The sequence below is a fragment of the Chinchilla lanigera genome, unplaced genomic scaffold, assembly GCF_000276665.1.
Source record: "Chinchilla lanigera isolate Chin_1 unplaced genomic scaffold, ChiLan1.0 scaffold00034, whole genome shotgun sequence".
Classification (NCBI taxonomy): domain Eukaryota; kingdom Metazoa; phylum Chordata; class Mammalia; order Rodentia; family Chinchillidae; genus Chinchilla; species Chinchilla lanigera.
In genome coordinates this window covers 300,019-316,978 of record NW_004955435.1, presented here as the reverse complement: position 1 = coordinate 316,978, position 16,960 = coordinate 300,019, and the positions used below count along the sequence as shown (strand labels likewise).

The 16,960-nt window shown below is 43.1% G+C and overlaps 1 protein-coding gene across 8 annotated transcripts in view; it reads right to left on the bottom strand.

Moving 5' to 3' along the window:
• The window catches only part of Tmem56 (transmembrane protein 56), a 72,913-nt gene that overhangs the window by 34,729 nt on the left and 21,224 nt on the right, over nucleotides 1-16,960 (bottom strand). For 2 of the 8 annotated variants that reach the window (XM_013516475.1, XM_013516476.1), the window contains exon 1: nucleotides 4,619-4,641. The exons of 3 other annotated variants lie outside the window; for them this stretch is intronic. In XM_013516475.1, the coding sequence (XP_013371929.1) occupies nucleotides 4,619-4,626 (8 nt within the window). In that variant the 5' untranslated portion in view covers nucleotides 4,627-4,641. Of the gene's footprint in view, nucleotides 1-4,618; nucleotides 4,642-4,973; nucleotides 5,008-15,607; nucleotides 15,686-16,960 lie in introns of those variants that run through there. 3 more of the 8 variants (XM_013516470.1, XM_013516472.1, XM_013516473.1) reach the window with 3 other exon arrangements.

The window sequence follows — 16,960 nt, the reverse complement described above, 5'->3', positions numbered from 1 at the left end:
TCTAGTTTTTACTCGGTCTTTGTTATACTGGATAAATATTTTGTATTTTAATAGACTTATATTCAGTTAGTCTTTAGGGTATATGTTTAGAGTCTCCCTTTCAAAAATGCTGTTTTTAAAACTAAATAAAGTGCTCCATATAGTCAAGCTACAGCTTCTATTAAAGGCTCAACAGACAGAAGCTGATTAAATTGTTCTTCTCTCAGCTTTGCTTCTTAATAAACAGCTGCCAAATCATGCCAAAGCAAGAACTAATCCAGAGATTCTTTTACAAATGTACCCAGAAAATTGAGACTTTTGTATGGAAGCAGCTGCCCTGTTCATTCTCTTTGGGAGCCTCAAAGAGGCAAGAAAATGTAAAACTGGAAGATTGGGGAATCTGCTCCAGAACCAAAGGACCCCCAGCACACCTGTGAGCCCGACATGCCAGTGACGGGAGAGAAGGAAGGGGCTGAGCTATCACAGGCTGCGGCAGGCACACTGCCTGGGACGCTGGATGCAAACCAGCCAGAAGACAGCACACAGCCTGCTACAGAAGCTGTGGTAGGGTCACAGACAGGAACCCCGAGGCTGAGGAACCACAGAGTAGCTTCAACTCCACTCCATGGTCCCTGAGAACGCTAGAGGCTCCTGAATATGCTCAGGAATATTCCTCCCAACCAAAAGCACAATCTTCTTATTTTTCCTTTCTCTTTTTATGATTTATTTAGGTTTTATTTTGTCTATAAACTGGAACAATCATGGACATGAACAGGAAAGGAAAAAACCAAACGATCTTTGTTTGATCTCTATATATAGAAGACCCCAAAACACCACCAGAAGACTCTTACAATTAATAATCAGCAATGCGGCAGCATACAAAGTAAACACACAAGAATCAGTACAGCTCCTATACACCAGTAACGAGCCCATAGAGAAAGAAATCAGGAAAACAAAGCCATTCACGACAGTTTCAAAAAATTAAATACCTAGGAATCAACCTAACCAAGGAAGTGAAAAGACTACAAAGAAAACTGAAGTACTTTGAAGAAAGAGATTGAAGAGGATGTTAGAAAATGGAAAGACACCCCATGTTCCTAGAGAAGTAGAACCAATATTAATAAAATGGCCGTATTACCCAAACCAATACACAGACTTAATGCAATTCCTATTAAAATTCCAATAAAATTGTTCAGAGAGCTAGAAAAATAACCCTACAATTTACATGGAACTGGAAGAGACCCAGAATAGCCAAAGAAATCCTGAGCAAAAAAAGAAAAGCAGGGGGGCTGGGGATTTAGCTCAGCGGCACAGTGCCTGTCTGGCAAGCGCAAGGTGGTGAGTTCGGTTCCCGGTACCGGAAAAGAAAAAGAGAAAAGCAGGAGGCATCACAATCTCAGATTTCAGGTTATACTACAATGCTAGAGTAACAAAAAGTGTGGTACTGATATAAAAATAGACATGTAGCTCATTAGAATAATATGGAAGACAGAATCAACCCCATCTTTGGGTTAATAATATCCCTTAGTTATTTCAGACTGATCAGGTCCACAATCTCCTTTGCTGTGCAGAAGTTCTAAATTTGAGGTAATACAGTCTGTTGATTCTTAATATTATTTCTTGTGCTATTGGAGTTCTGTTCAGGAAGTTTTTGCCTGTGCCTACAAAGTCGAGTGTTTCCTTTATGTTATCTTCCAGAAATTTTACATTTCTGGATTTATATCTAGGCATTTGATTCATTTTGATTTGATTTTAGTACAGGTTGAGTAACATGGACCTAGTTCCATTCTTCTGCATGTAGATAACCAGTTTTACTAGCACCATTTGCCGAAGAGGCCATCTTTTCTCCAGCATGTGTTTTTGGCTCCTTTGTCAAAAATCAGACGGTTAAAGGCACGTGGATGGGTGATGGAGACCACTACGAAGCAGCCCTGAGCAGGACTTAAGTTAACCAATGGGCTTGTCATGTTTACTTGTGAATCTGTCCAAAGCCTAGGCTGCTCGTCTGGAAATGGGTGGTAGACTCATAGTAAGTGATCCTTTGAGTCACTAATCCCTAATGAGGCTTATAATGGTGAAGCTGAAAAGCCTCAAAGAATAAAACAAGATCACAGCCAAAGACACCCGGATCTAACATCAACTAGATAAAGACTATAGCCTTAAGCATCTCACTCCTGGGTGGATTAACTTAATACCTTACTTACAGAGTGACTGGAGCAACAGTTCTTACAAAACCTACAAAATTTAGCCAGCTATTCTTCCAAGAAAGGACCAATACCTAGAATATATAAAGAACTCCAAAAAGTAACCCCCCCAAAAACAAACTAAAATTATAATCCAAATCAAAACAACAGGGAAGTTAACTGGAAAGATACTTCTCCAAAAAGTAAGCACAAATAGTCAGTAAGTACATGAAACAATATTCAGCATCTTTAGCCACTAGGCAAATGTAAATCAAAACAACTGTGAGAGTCCATTTTACTTCAGTCAGAAGGTTATCACCAAGAACACAAAAAACAACAAATGCTGCAAGGATATGGGGAAAAGGAACCCTTCTACACTGTTGGTGGGAGTGTAAATTAGTACAGCCACTATGGAAGTCAGTGTGGAGCTTCCCCAAAAACTAAAACTAGAAATTCCATTTGGCCCGGCTAACCCCTTCTAGCTATCTTCCTGAAAGAGCGAAAATCAGCAATCACAGGGATACATGCACACACTTGTTTGTGGTAGCACAATTCACATCAGCTGAGCTCCAGACAGTCTAGTTACCCCTCAACAGACGAATGGATAAACAAAATATATGGAATTTATTCTGTCACAAAGAAGAATAAATCATGTCATTTGCAGAAAAATGGGTGAATCTTGATCCTATAATGTTACGTGAAATAAGTCAGATACATAAATTTAAACATCATATGCTACCTCTTATGTGAGAAACCTCAAATACAAATAAACAGTACAACAAAAAAGAGATGGTAGAAAACGGGGAGGCAGACTCCTTGGAGACAGGAAAGGGTACCAGGGTGAGTGGGGATTATAAGGAGGGGAGAAAAGCGGATTCAAGATGATCATGATATAATTTACAAATGTACCCCCAAAATGGATGTAAATATAGTAAACTGCAAATGTATACAAAAGAAAGAGGGGGGAAATAAAGTTGACAGTCTAGGTCTAGGATTGCACTTAATTTTGGTTTCTAAGATTATAATTTTTGTATTAAATAGTCTACTAACTTCTCAATATTCTACCATTTGCATTTTTTTAAATCCAAAGTTTGCAGGTAAGAAAATGTGAAGTACATACACCATGTTGGGAAGCACAGAGCTCAGAGTCTTGAGTTGGAATTCTACTTCCCCCACTTGTTAACAGCTGAGTAACCTTGGGTAAATTACTTACTTGCCTTAACTGAATGTCAGTTTCCTCATCTTAAACTGGAGACGGCAATAACTTGACACAGCTATCATGGGGAAGAAACAGTAATTTCCCTTGGGGCTGAGAGCCATATTGGGCATATGGTTCACCCTCAGGAAGTTTCTGCTTCCCCTATCATCCATCCCTAGCAGCACGCAGGACAAGCAACTGACAGGGCCCGTTGTTATGCCAGCAAAAACTTAAAATTTAGGCAGCACCCACTGCAGAAATCTACCTTCTATACCTTGAGTGTGTCTGCCATGTTCCAAAGTGCCTTCCTAAACACTGACTCAGACCATTACCCGCTGCACCTCACAACCCTTTGGCTGGATTCCTGAAAGCAGCTGCTCCACCCTCAGGAAAAAGTGCTGTGTCCTCAGCGTCTCCTTTGAGCACTCCGAGGACACCCTCTTCTGTGACCCATTCAGGAAGTGGCTGCCTATCCTCTCACACCTTGCAGTCAGGAGATGGCCCAAGAACGTTTTACTCCTCAGTCTCCTTCAGGCCTTACTTTGCCAGCGCCCGCCCCCTAAGTATCCACATCCTGTCTGGTCTTTCCAGTCACATCACTCTGGACCCCTCCTCCTAGGTATCATCCCCTAATCTCCCAAACACCTCCCTCCTTCAAAGACACTGGCCCAGCTCACTGATGTCCTCAAACTGCTTCCTCTCCCTCAGGCTTGTTCAGTATCAACATTCTCAAATCCACTGATCTTTTTTCCCCCAACCTTTCTGGCCTTTCATTTTTAACCATTCTCTTTAATCAGCTTAGGTTCTATAGGTCATCATTTCCCCAATACTCTTATTAACACCCTACATCCCCTTTCCATCGCCAAGAGCTGGCAAAAGCTAAGCCTGGGATATGGCCAACTATTTATTCAGCAACAAGAACTGAACAAACAGAGCACTGTTGGAGAACGCCATATATTAGAAAGGACTGAAGTTGATGAGCACGAAATTATACAGAGATGAAAGAGCCCTTAACCCTACCCTGAACTCCAACCTCATAGCCTTCGCCAAACAATCTTCTCACATTTCACAGTAAAATTTCCAAATCTTCCCTATTCTTTTCAAACCTCCTAACCACCCACCCCCATTCTCAAAAAGTAACCCCATCTCACTTCACACACACACAAAAAGAAGTCAACATGTGAAAATTTTGAATATCCCACTACCAATTACACAAACCACCTACAACTGCACCCATCTGTCCTGAGGTCAGCCTAACCTGTACATGCTGGATCCATCCTTTCCGGTGTTCTTGGGGATCTTTTGCTCCCTATTAACCTTTAATTTCTTGTCCTCAACTGGCTCTTCCTCTTAGCATTTAATATGTTCACAGTGTCCAATAAAAATAAAAGTCAACAGACCTACCAGCTCTTCCTCAATCCTCTCTTTCATCATATAGTTTCTCTTGCTTGCACTTGTTAAATGACTGTCAAAAAAGTCCTTTTGTTACCAAGCTACCACATCATTTTTCTGGAATGTCTCCAAATTGGTCTCCTTAGTGTGAAGAACAGACTGGACGGTTCCAAGGAAATCTATTCTAAAAGCTATCTCAATCATGTCCCCTTCTCACTCACCTTAATAACTCTCCTGAGGAGGACCTCACCTTCTCCAGCTTCAGCTGACAGCTGCCCCGGCTTGCTGCACTCTTGCTAATGTGGCCCTCATTCTGTTCCTTAGTGACACCATGCTCACTCCGCCCACAGAGCCTCTGCACATGCTCCACTCCCAATTCACTCCCACCTTCCTTCAGCCCCCTAGTCAGTCCTCATTTTCTCAGGGAAGCCTCTGAACTGCCAACAGGCCAACTGATCCATTATCTGTCCTCTTAGAACCAGGCCCCTCTCCTTCACAGTGTAACTTAAGTAAACATCTCTTCCCCTCAGGGAGTGTGTGACCTATGAAGGTGGGAAACATGGCCAGGGTCCCCTCACCGTGGCATCCCCATACCTAGCATGTAGCATGTGCTCAACAAGCGTCTGTTAAATAAAACAAGAACAAGACCAAGACATTCATATGTTGTTGAGGTTTGTGTCTGCACATCCCTGCAAATCCTCATGCAGTCATGGGGCGGGCTTTTAGAGTTTATGATTGATTCATGGTCCAATACTGGAATTATGGGTGTGAGTGCTGCACCTGCCCTGGGGCGGGTAGTTTGCATTACAATGTAAGGGAGGGAAAGAGGCCACTTGCCGACACTCCCTTTTTGCTCTTGCTGCTTTTGCTGTTTTCCTCCACCATTAACTGTTGCCCTCTGCCATATGCCACCCTGCCTTGGAGCCAGCCAACTATGACCTGAAACCTCCACAAACTGTGAGCTAAATAAACCTTTCCTTCCTTAATTGTGGGCGTCAGGTATTTTGTCCCAGCAATGAGAGAAAGGTAACTAGGGCACATGTGCTTTCCATTCTGCTAGTACCTCATCAACTAAGGTCCTTCATTTCATCAGTGTGAGCAGAATACTGTACATAGGATTTTTTAAATTGTCAACCCCAGCATTATAGTAAAAAAGGTATAGTGACTTCAAAAGATTCTTACCTCCAAATATGTCAAAAACAAGGATATGAGTATTATAAATAAACTGTATTAAATATAATATTTATCATCTCAAACTCCCTACACATGACATGTATTCCAAAGTTTCATGATAAATTTCACATAATATATATATACATGTATATATATACATATATATATAATCTGCACTGTGTTTTCAAACTCTTATCAAGTGTAAAGTATTTATTGAGTTGTTCACCATTGTTAGTAGCCTTAACATTCTAGGATTAAAAAGTTTCTCTCTGCAAACTGTAAGTCATTGGCAAATGAACATATGATTGCAGAAGACGAGCTATTCACCAAGCCAAATCAACAAAAAAAAACCTGTCAAAAAGTCACACTTACCTTTCCCCAATCCTGAATGCTGTTCGCATTTTCAAATAGGTGGCACACTGGCAGTGATCTATCTAAATGCTGATAAAATGTCAATAACTGACTAGAAGTATTACATTTTTTGGTAAAGAATAACTATTACACTTACTTTCAACTTTTTACTGATGCAAAACTGGTAAGAATCTAAGTATGCATAAACTTCTCAGATAACTGTAGTTGCATTTTTTATTTTGCTATTTTAAATCATGCTTAGGAAGTTATATTCAAAGTTCAGAATTATGTGCATAAAACATCCCACCTCTTTTTCATTTGAGTATCAAGTTCAAGAGCCATTAGCATTAGTGTGAAAATCTGCAGAAGTCAGTCACATGAAACAGCCCCACTTCTGTAAATCCTCTGACATTTATGGTACTGCTTTTTAAGCATATGTGTGCAACATGCACCCTGAGGATCAAACCCAGGGTCTCACACATCCTAGGCAAGTACTCTACCAATGAGATATACCCAGGTCCTAACATACTGCTCTTTAAACTGAAGCAAATCGAAAAGGAAGACAAGAAGGAAAAGCTAAGGAACTCTATATTAATATGAGACTAAGTTATACTCCCCTTCTGAAATACATATTGCTGAAGGCTAACAAGGAAATCCTCCCACTACATACAAATTTCTCTATGGCCCCTCCCTGCCAGTTGACATACTAAACTTTGAATAAAGATATCCTTTATGTTTTTGTTCTCTTATTTCCTCATTCCTCAACCTTTTGTCCCCCAACAGCATGTAGCAGAATTTAAGAGAAACTGTTCAACACTTCCTTCTTTAGACACGGGCAATTTACACTTCCCTGAAACAATTTTATTTATTATAGTTTGTTTTGTTAACAAAGAATATTTAAGGTAAAACAGGCATACATTTATAACTGGCTCACACACACACACACACACACACACACAGTGTGTAATAACTGCATGCACTGGATGTTAGAGAAGTGGGGGGACTAGCCCTGTTTCCTAAATTGGGCTCTGTGGGTGCCACGCACCCTCAATGAGAAAATATCCATGTTTGTAGGTTGTAAAGTTGCCCCACCTCAGTCCCACAGCTCAGAGAACTGTTTTGACAATTAATTCCTATCTCTACGACAAATCTCTTTAATCTAAGATTTCCCTTTATCTGTCATAATCCTATTTGTTTTCTTATCTCCTATATTAAGTGCTTCCTGGATTCTTTCTCTGATCCCTCTAGTTCAGTCCTTTGCATTTCTTCATACCTGAGACTTCTACTATACATGCATTCGGGCACGCACACACAAACACAGCTTTCTCAATACGTATTCTACTTACTCATACTAGTCAAGAAGATTGTGTGGTCTTCCTTTCCTGTCCACAGTTTATGAAACTGAAATAGGCACCTTGATACAGATCTTTCCCCAAAGAGCCGAGTCCCTACCTAAACATCCTGACACGGCAAAGGTGGGGGCTATCCCATTTTTCTAACCCCAGCCTGAGAACCCTGCTTTTTCAAGAACCAACTTCTCCTCCTGATTTCCACTACACCAGATCTGTTCTCCCTCGGGTTGGTTTTTGTCTCTCCATGGTGAGGATCTAACCTAGGGCATTCGCAGTGAAGTAGGTCCCCAACCCTTTGTTATTTTTTGAGGCAGGGTTTCCCTGAGTTGCCCAGGCTGCGCTCAAACTTGAGATTCTCCTGCCTCAGGGTCCAGAGTGCTGAGATTATAGGCATGTGCCTCCGAAGTGGGCTGTATTATAGGTTTTTTAATTGGAATGCTAACAAAACTTTTATTCTTATTTTCCTACCTTAAACATTTTATATGTTCTAGCTTTTAACTTAAAAATAAATGAAATCTATCATAATAACCTACTCTATGTCAATTTTTTAATCTTTTGTTGTACCTAATTTTTTCTTTGGCTTGGCACTTACTCCCGTACTCAGGCTTTGCTTACAATAATGCCTAACAAGCAGTGTGGCTGCACAAAGCAAGCAGGTTAGAAAGGCTCCTTCCCCACTCCCCCTACTGTTCCTCTGGTTCTCAGCTCCCAAGCAGCAAGGAATTCTAACCTTACAAACTAAGGAGTTCATTTTTCCAGGGCCTGAGGCTCAAAGTACAGATAGCAGTGCCTTGCAGGATAAATGTTGCTTCCTCACATCTCACCCCCTTAAAACTTTTATAAAGAAGGCTTTGTTTTTTAAACCCTTGTGTTCCAATTACAGCCACTAAGCTTTGGATAAATTAGAATGTTTTAAGCCAGGAGACTTGGGTAATTAGAAGGTCACACTCTTGTGGTAGTTGCACAAAAGACAGAGAGAAAGAGAGAGAGGGAGAGAGAGGGAGAAGGGTTTTGAAGCTAATGCAATCTGAGGGCTCATCCTGAAGGAAATTAACATTTCAAGTACAACACAAGACCCAGGCAACTGAGGAGTCCATGTGTGAGGGCCCTGGTGCTGGAGCAGGGGCCAGGTGGCACTGTATTACTGGCCGAGACTCAGAAGAAGAAAAAGGGCCAGCACCAACCTTTTCCACTCAGCTTCTAATGCACTTGTTCCCACGCCAGAGCTCTCCCTTCCTGGAGCAATCACAGGAGGAGCCTCTTGGCATGGAATAGCTCTCGGCTTCCTGCCAGCACTGTGAAATCAAGGAAAAGCTGGACAAAGCACAAATTTTCCCAAATATACTTTGTTTTTTATTTTTTAAGGAGCACTGAGACACCTGCCAAAACACCTAGGAAGTCAGAATCAGGTCATAAATGAGAAAGTCCCAGGGATGTAGGGAAGGGGTTACGGTTAGAGCTTTACCACCTGCCTTGTGTTTTCCTTTCTTTGTTGCCTACCCTGCAGGAAACAGGAGGGAGTATTAAGTGGGTTAGAGGAGCTGGAGAATAAGTTAGCAATTTTATCCCACATGTCGGGTTCTTAAAAGAATTCCATTCAGCAAAAGAGAGAAAACTAGAATTAATCCCAGTCCCAAAACTTATCAGTGGCCTTGTGTGAAAGTAACAGGCCCTTCCTCATCTGTGAGTTCTACATAACGCAGATAAGACTGCCAGAACCGCCAGGTGGCTGTGTGGGTTAGGTAAGATAATGCCTTCGATGCACACAGCACACTGCCTGGCACATGTAGCCCTTGTGGCAAATTATTTAATGGTCATCAGTCCCTTTGTATTGTGACACACCACTCCAACGCAGAGGAGAAGTCTACGTCTCCAGACCCATGGAGCGGGCTGGCCACCTGCTGACAAACAGAATACAGGTAGAAGACACAGTACGAGGGTTCAGGAGCCTAGACGGGCCTAGGAAGACCTTCAGTGTGAGCCTTCCCCTCGGAATGGCGCCCTGCTGCTGCCATGTGAAGAAGCTTGTCTCGTCTATGGGAGAGTGAGAGGTCACGAAGAGGAAGCAGGTTGCTCAGGAAGCAGCCACTGCTCCATAGCAACTCCCAGCCGAAAGCAAGCCCCCTTAGACCGTCCAGCGGCAGACCCTGCAACTGAATGTGCTCACTTACACGAGCCTGTCGCACGGAGAACCCACAGAACAGCCGAAAAGAAAAAACAAAGCATTACATTAAGCTAGTAACATTTGTGGGTGGTTTGGTATTCAGCAATAAATTAAAACATAACTCAATAAAGTACAGTGTTTGAGCAGCCCTTTCCTAACCAAAAAGCGTTACCTCAATTTCTCTGATTGCATCATAACATAGAGAAATGTGACATTGTCTATCTGAAGCAATGTGATCACTGCTGCCTACAATTTTCTCTTGGCCTAAGGGCCCTGCAGTTTTTCTAAATCTAAGATCTTACTGGAGAATTTAGTGGCTAAAATGAGAAGACAGTCAAGAACTTTAAGCCTTTTGTTTTGTTACCTAAGATCCACTTAAAAACTTTATCCAGAGTACTTTTTTTTTTTTTTTTGGTTTTTTTCTGGTACCAGGAATCAAACTCACGAACTTGCACTTGCCAGGCAAGTGCTGTGCTACTGAGCTAAATCCCCAGCCCCTATTCAAAGTACTTAGAGAACAGTTTCTTTTATGACTTCTTCCAATAAGACTGCCATTACCTAATACTTGTTCCAACTATACTATTTCCTAATAAACGTGGTACTTACTGATCTCATTCAGTATCTAGTTTAATACTGCTAGGCAGTCAGAAATATAAACACAGTGAAAGATTACTTTGAAACCCTTCACAAACCAATGAAGTGACAGGAGAAACAAATCAGATATGGTTCAATCATACCACAAACTCTAGGTGGCCCCAAATTCCACATTTACTGATTAAACGAAAGTATGGTAAGTCATATAAAAGAACTGGGACTATTCCAAACACTTGGTAATAAAAACTATCCTGGGGCACTCTTCCTAAGACAAGAATCTGATGAACCGTCCCCAGCCTTGCAAACGAGGGTCCTCATGCTTCACCCTGCAGACCTCCAAGCCCTGCTGACACCCTTACAAGAACCTACTAATAATTTTAAGCTTGAAGATACACTCAAAATTTCTGCAAATGTTAATTCTGATCCCTTCTATCTTGCATGTTAGTCAAAGTTAACAAGTACCAATCGTCTTGCATAGATCAAGTACAGAGTTTTATTTTAGTTGTTGTTTTGGAAAATGTTTGCTTAATCATTGTAATAATCCTAAAAAGTTAAGATCAACTAGAATATTCTCACTTCCAGCTTAAATTACAAGCCAAGTGTTCCTGGGCAAATGGTTTTTACTCAGTCAAATTGTACACTGTCTACTACCTTAGAAAAATTGTCCAGGAACAAAATCACATTGCTGTTTACACTGATCATGTGTCCCTTTAAGTCCTCCTAAAGCTATTTCTGGACTAAACCCATGAACTTACACTTCACTCTACTGACCTTTCACTGAACGGTGCCAGGGCATGACACCCATGGCTAGCACTCAGGAACATGATATGAAATGGGATCACAAACCCAAGTCACCAGCTTGTACTGTACGATAACGCAAATGCTGTTGAGAGTGCTGGCTATTGCAAATGGAGTGTTTACCTGATAAAAACCCAAAGGGTAAATTTTTCTTGCCTCCTAGAATCAGGAAGAGGTGAGCTTCCCCAGTACGATTTCCTTTCCCGATATTCTGATGTCAGTTATGGACTGTTTGCCTCTTCTTTTTAGTTGCTGGGAAGCTTATATCCCAGAACTTCTACCAAGAAGAAAACAGGATCTCAAAGTACACAAGCTAGCCTAATTTCCATTTTTATACTAAATAAACCCTATGTTGTCATAATGTATGCATCTTTGTAAGCTATCGCAAATACCTTTTGGACAGGGCTACATATAAATAAAACTAAAGATATTGTAGTCAAGATGCATGCCTTTACCTTTACTAGATGCTTGCTCTTATAATCAAGGGATGTTTGTTGTCCCACTGTGAAATTCTCACAGCATCCATTGCTATGCTTTACTGCAGAATTTTTGAGAAATTAAACAGTTAAATATGTAAATTTTCATGATATTATGTTTTCTGAATGATGAAATAAGCAGTATGCTAATGAATCGATCTGCTGCTCTCAACATAATTCACAAGAGTGTGAACTGAGGTTCATACAAGGGTGTTTGAAGGATCATTAGCCGCAACGCTGAAGGCCATTGATTGGGAAATGATTAACCCAGGATACATATGCACTATCACACATTATGTAAATATCTAAAAGAAAAAGGTGATGTGGAAGGTAGCCTGCAAAATGATCAATTTCTCATAAATAAATAGTACAGGGCATATTTTGGTAGAAAAAAAGTCTGCAGAGGTACAGTTCAAAACTGGTAACTGGTGGTGTTCAAGAGTGAAACGTGGAAGTTAGGGAAGGGAGAAAAACGAACTTTCATTTTATTCTGATGGCTACATGTTGTTTATAGTTTATGCATATAGAGATAGATAGATAGATAAAATGAGTTAGTTTCACTTTTGTAATAAACACACTAGACAAAACATTTATGATCCTGGGCTGTAAAACATCCTCAAATCTTCCAAACGCACCATGTCTTACGGATTCAGTCAGAGATATAACGCCGGACACTGCCACGCCTGCTTGCTGTGTGTGCAGCGCGTGACCAGGCTTCCCCCTTAGCCTCCCGGCCTCTAGCCTTTATCTTGCCCTGGATTCTTCCATCTTTTTGCCAGCATAAAACACAAAAGAAATCTGTTTCATATGAAAAAGCAAGGAATCTTTCTCAATCAGAACTACGCGGTGGTCTTATGAGTCCTTAAGTGGCAGGTAACAAATTATAATGCATTCAACTAAATTCATAATTGTCCCGACATTTGTACATATATTAGAGCAAACATGTTACTCAAGTAAGACTAGTTTTAAGAATCATGTCACTTAAAATTAGCATTCTGCAGAGGGGGTTTTCCACTTTGTTCAAAATTTGCCATCAAATAAAAGTTCCTTCTGCCTCCCCTCCCACTAAATAAATACACATCCAATAGGAAGAGATTTTCCATGGCTTCAGAAGTATTTCATACTTTTGTGTATGTAATAACAGGACTTGAACCCAGGGCCTTGCACATGCTAAGTGAGCACTTTACCACTGAGCTGAGCCTCCAGCCCCAACATATTCTTTTTAATGAATCTGAGACCTATGGAGAGTAGTCAGGTAGGTACCATAAGCCAGGGGTCAGAGAGAACATCAGAGAAACCAGAGCTGAAGGCACTAGTAAGTAAATGACAGGCAATATTCAGTCTTTGGCTTTTTGTTTGTTTGTTTGTTTTTGTTTTTTAGAGACATGGTCTCACTATGTAGTCCAGGCTGGCCTTGAACTCACCGCAATCCTCCTGCCTCAGCCTCCTGAGTGCTGGGATTACACCACGCCCGCACCACGCCCGGCTCAGACAGCATTTAGGAAGCATGAAGGAAGAAGGGGTCAGAAGAAGGAAGGAGAAGACAGTTATGAGGGAGGATAAGGTCAAACACTGAGAAAATATGAATTAAGGTAAGAAAATCAGGCAACACAGCAAGATAGGTCAAAGGGAGGATCCAACTAGGTCACAGTGTCAATGATAAAAGCAAGCAGTAACTAAGCAACACACCGGGTGAACTCTGATACCTGTGTACTTTTACTATAGGGTTTGTTTTACTTGCTAGTGGGAGTGTTAGGTGTTGGAATCAGATGTTAATTGTTATGAAAAAGAAAAATCCAAAGCTTCTCCTGGACTAACTCCAGGGGAGAAGCTGGCATTAGCTCCCAGATGCTGGCTGAAGTAGCAGCCTGAGTTCGACTGTAGACCATGAACCTGACTTCTAAGGAAGTCTGCGTAGCCTCACCCTTTTATAAAACAGAACGAGAAGATTTCCAGTTCTCAGCTGAGGTAAGCGGCCAACTTCCTAACGAGTTTGATCAGCAAGGGGGGGTTCCGAAACAACACGTTCCATCCACCGCTTCTGCTCAAACTTCTAAGAGCTGGAAGGGGAGGTGTGAGCCTCCTTCTCACCACTCTGTAAGAAGCTCTGTGTGCCCTAGCCAAGCCAGGAAAGTGAGCACGACCTAAATCCATCCGCCAATTTGTTCTGGATCCATTTGTCTTAGCTCTTCACCTACAGAGAAAACATTCGCCGCCCTTAGGAAATCTGCTCTCGGATCCAAGCTCACTCCTTCACACTTCCTTCTCTTCCCTCAGAACCAGCTGTTTTGCTTTGAAGTGGACGGAACTGCTGGGAAGCCCCCCACTTTTCTTTTACATCAGCCCCATCCAGCTGCCTTTCATCTCGGTGCGTCCTATTCCCTTCAGCACCACTGCGTCTCCACACACCCCTCTGTCCCTACCAAGGCAGGGGTCTACACCGCTCTCAACCAACAGCATACCAAAACCCCAGCGCCTCCAAGCCCTGGCCTGCTCCACTGCAAGCTGATTTTCCACCCGATGAAAACATGGTGTCCAAATAATAGACTGTGATCTATTCATAGGTTAGGACGTTTTAAAAACATAGAATAGAAACAGTAATAGAGTAGAAACTGAAACTTATTTTGAATACACACAAATTTATGTCCTGCGTCTCAAAATAAGATGCATTCGTGCTGTTGTCATCCAAAATGTCTGAAACACTGCTTCAGACAAGCCTCTGTCACCCAGTCAACCTCCCCCAGTGACAAGGGCCCCATCGTTTAGCATCTCTCTTCCTCCACAACGGCTCAAGCTCGAGCCCACTTCCAGCTGCCTTCTTCACTGGCTATTTTCAAAAACCGTGGCCTTCTACTGTGCACTCATTCATGAGCTCCTACTTCCGTATCCATAAGACTGTGTTCGCCTTGAACAAGCCAGTGTTCCGTGCAAAGAAACACTGCTTGCTATTCTGCTTTCTCAGGTCTGGGATCTGCGCGCGGCACATCCAGCTGTCTCACCAGGATTAACAGTCCTTGAAGCAGTGGGACTCCATTTCTTTCTGTGCTGCTTTTCCTCCTCAACAAGGAAAACAATATAATACCGCCAAAGCCATTCATGAAATACCTTAGGTATTCTTAAAAAATTAGCCCCACTTTCCTCATGTGGCAGAGTTTTTGGTGTAATACACCCCAGGGCCTAATAACCAACACCAGGTGAGTACCGTCATCCCTGCTGTTCAGTGAAGCCTGTTTTCCATCCTCAGAACAGATGGCTACTCCGCCTCCATACTGCTGTGTTCTTCTCATAGGGCCAGTGGAAGGAGGGCAAGCACAGCGAGGTGGCGGTTCCAGCTTGGTGAGATCCTCTCTTCTCTCAAGGACAAGGGCACAAGCTGTCCGCCGCAACCACACTCCCAAGCCTGTGCTATGTTGTCTAAGTGCCCACAACTGTCACCCAAACAATTCATTCATTATCTTTCCAAAAGAAAAATTACAGTTTTCAGGATCTCAGTGTGGACTGTCCTCAGGGTTTACTCTTCCCAGGCAAACTAAGTAAGTGTCCCACTTCTTAACCTCCCAAGAGATACTGAAGCCTAAATGAATCCTTCTCTAATCTGTAAGACACTGGACACTAATTCACAAGGCACAGAGGCAGACTCTGAGGTCTGGAGGGTTTCTTACAAATTAAACTGCGTGCTTTCCTCTAATAAATGTAAGGCCATCTTTGAGAGAACACAGACGCCAGGCCTCCTCCAGAGCACCAAGGAAGGAAGGAGACCAGGTCCCACAGCTGTAAGACGGCTGCCCTCATGCTAGGGGACAACAAACACTCTCAAAGGGAGAGGGACAGGAGGCCCATCAAACCTCAGGTACACTCCAGAACCTGTACCCCTCAGTTACTGCAACTCAGCTCTCTTCCCATTTCCTAGTCAGGAGTCCAGGGCTCCTTACCACAGCACGGGTTACCTGGCGGTAGGGAGGGCATCCCTTCCTTCTCCTTCGCAGCGATGCTCCTGATCAGCGTATACACCGAGGCACAGGTCTGATAGCTCCCTGCTCCAAGGCTGCCCTTGGTAATCACAGGATCTCTCCAAGGGACATTTCCCCAAATCAAGGAGAAGACAGGCCAACGCTTGCACCGTTCTTTGGGGGTCTACTCAGGATTCCACAAGGAAGGCCCAGCTTCTCTGGAGTTTGTGATATATAGTCTCAGCCTCTTGACCCCTACAATTCCCATCCACCTCCAAGTAAATATAGCACTTCAATAGCAAAGAGCCATAACTCCTTCCACTACAATGAAGAAGGCTCACAGTGAAAAGAACAGAGCAGAAAACGAATGAAAATGACGAGGCAGCTGGGTCCGAGGCATCCAGCCTAGACCAGAAACTCATGCAAGACGACGCGGTAAACAGTCAAACTCTGGAGGGAGGCGGTGTGGCAAAAGGGGCTGCCGGGTAGGGAGGAAATGAGCGCCCTCAAAATAAATTGTTCTCCGGATCATGGTACGGCACAGGAAGTGAGGCGGAGGGCCAATGAAAAGCCATGGCTCCTGCAGCCATTCTTCCGAATTGTCTCACACGGCGAGGCCATGCGTTTCTCACTTAATTCCACCTTACAATGGAAGGGTGGACGGAAACTGTCCACCTCATACACAGAATACTTCAAAGGGAGCTGGGGTTCTTGAACGCAGTAACCTGGTTGCTATACAAAGGTGAGACCGTATTCCGCAGACACCACATGCTCACGCAGCAGTCTCGTCTAAAAACGCCCCCTTCCAAAGCCCGAGGGCCGCAGTTCCTTGCTTTATGAAGGTTTCGCTAAGATGACAGCTTTTCGTCTGGTGCACACATCAATCCCCGCCGTCTGCCCAAACTCTGCCGTCCCGCTCTCAGAGCGGAACCTGAATTAAAACATCGTCAGAGATCACTCTTTAGCATCAGTTTCACAGTTTCACATAAAAAATGCATATTAACGCTCAGACGTGTACAACTGAGAAGCCAGACCAGCAACCATGCCCTTTATGTACACTCAGGCAACTGGAAGCGTCTTCACAGAGCTTTTCCTACTTCTGTGACCGTCTTGGGGCGGTCGGGAAAACGCTGGCACCGCAAACCCTATTTCCTGCCTGGGTAAGCCGAGGCACTCCGTTTAATAAACTCGGCGGGGTTGCAGCGGTATTTCTGACTCTGCGCCCGGACCCCTTCCCACTGGACTCTTCAGCGCTCGGTGGCTAGAAATGGGGCCCACTCGGGAGCCGAAGGTGCACACGGGCTGCAGCGCTCGCCCCAGGCGGCGGCGGGGGTGGCGCCCTCGCCGCGC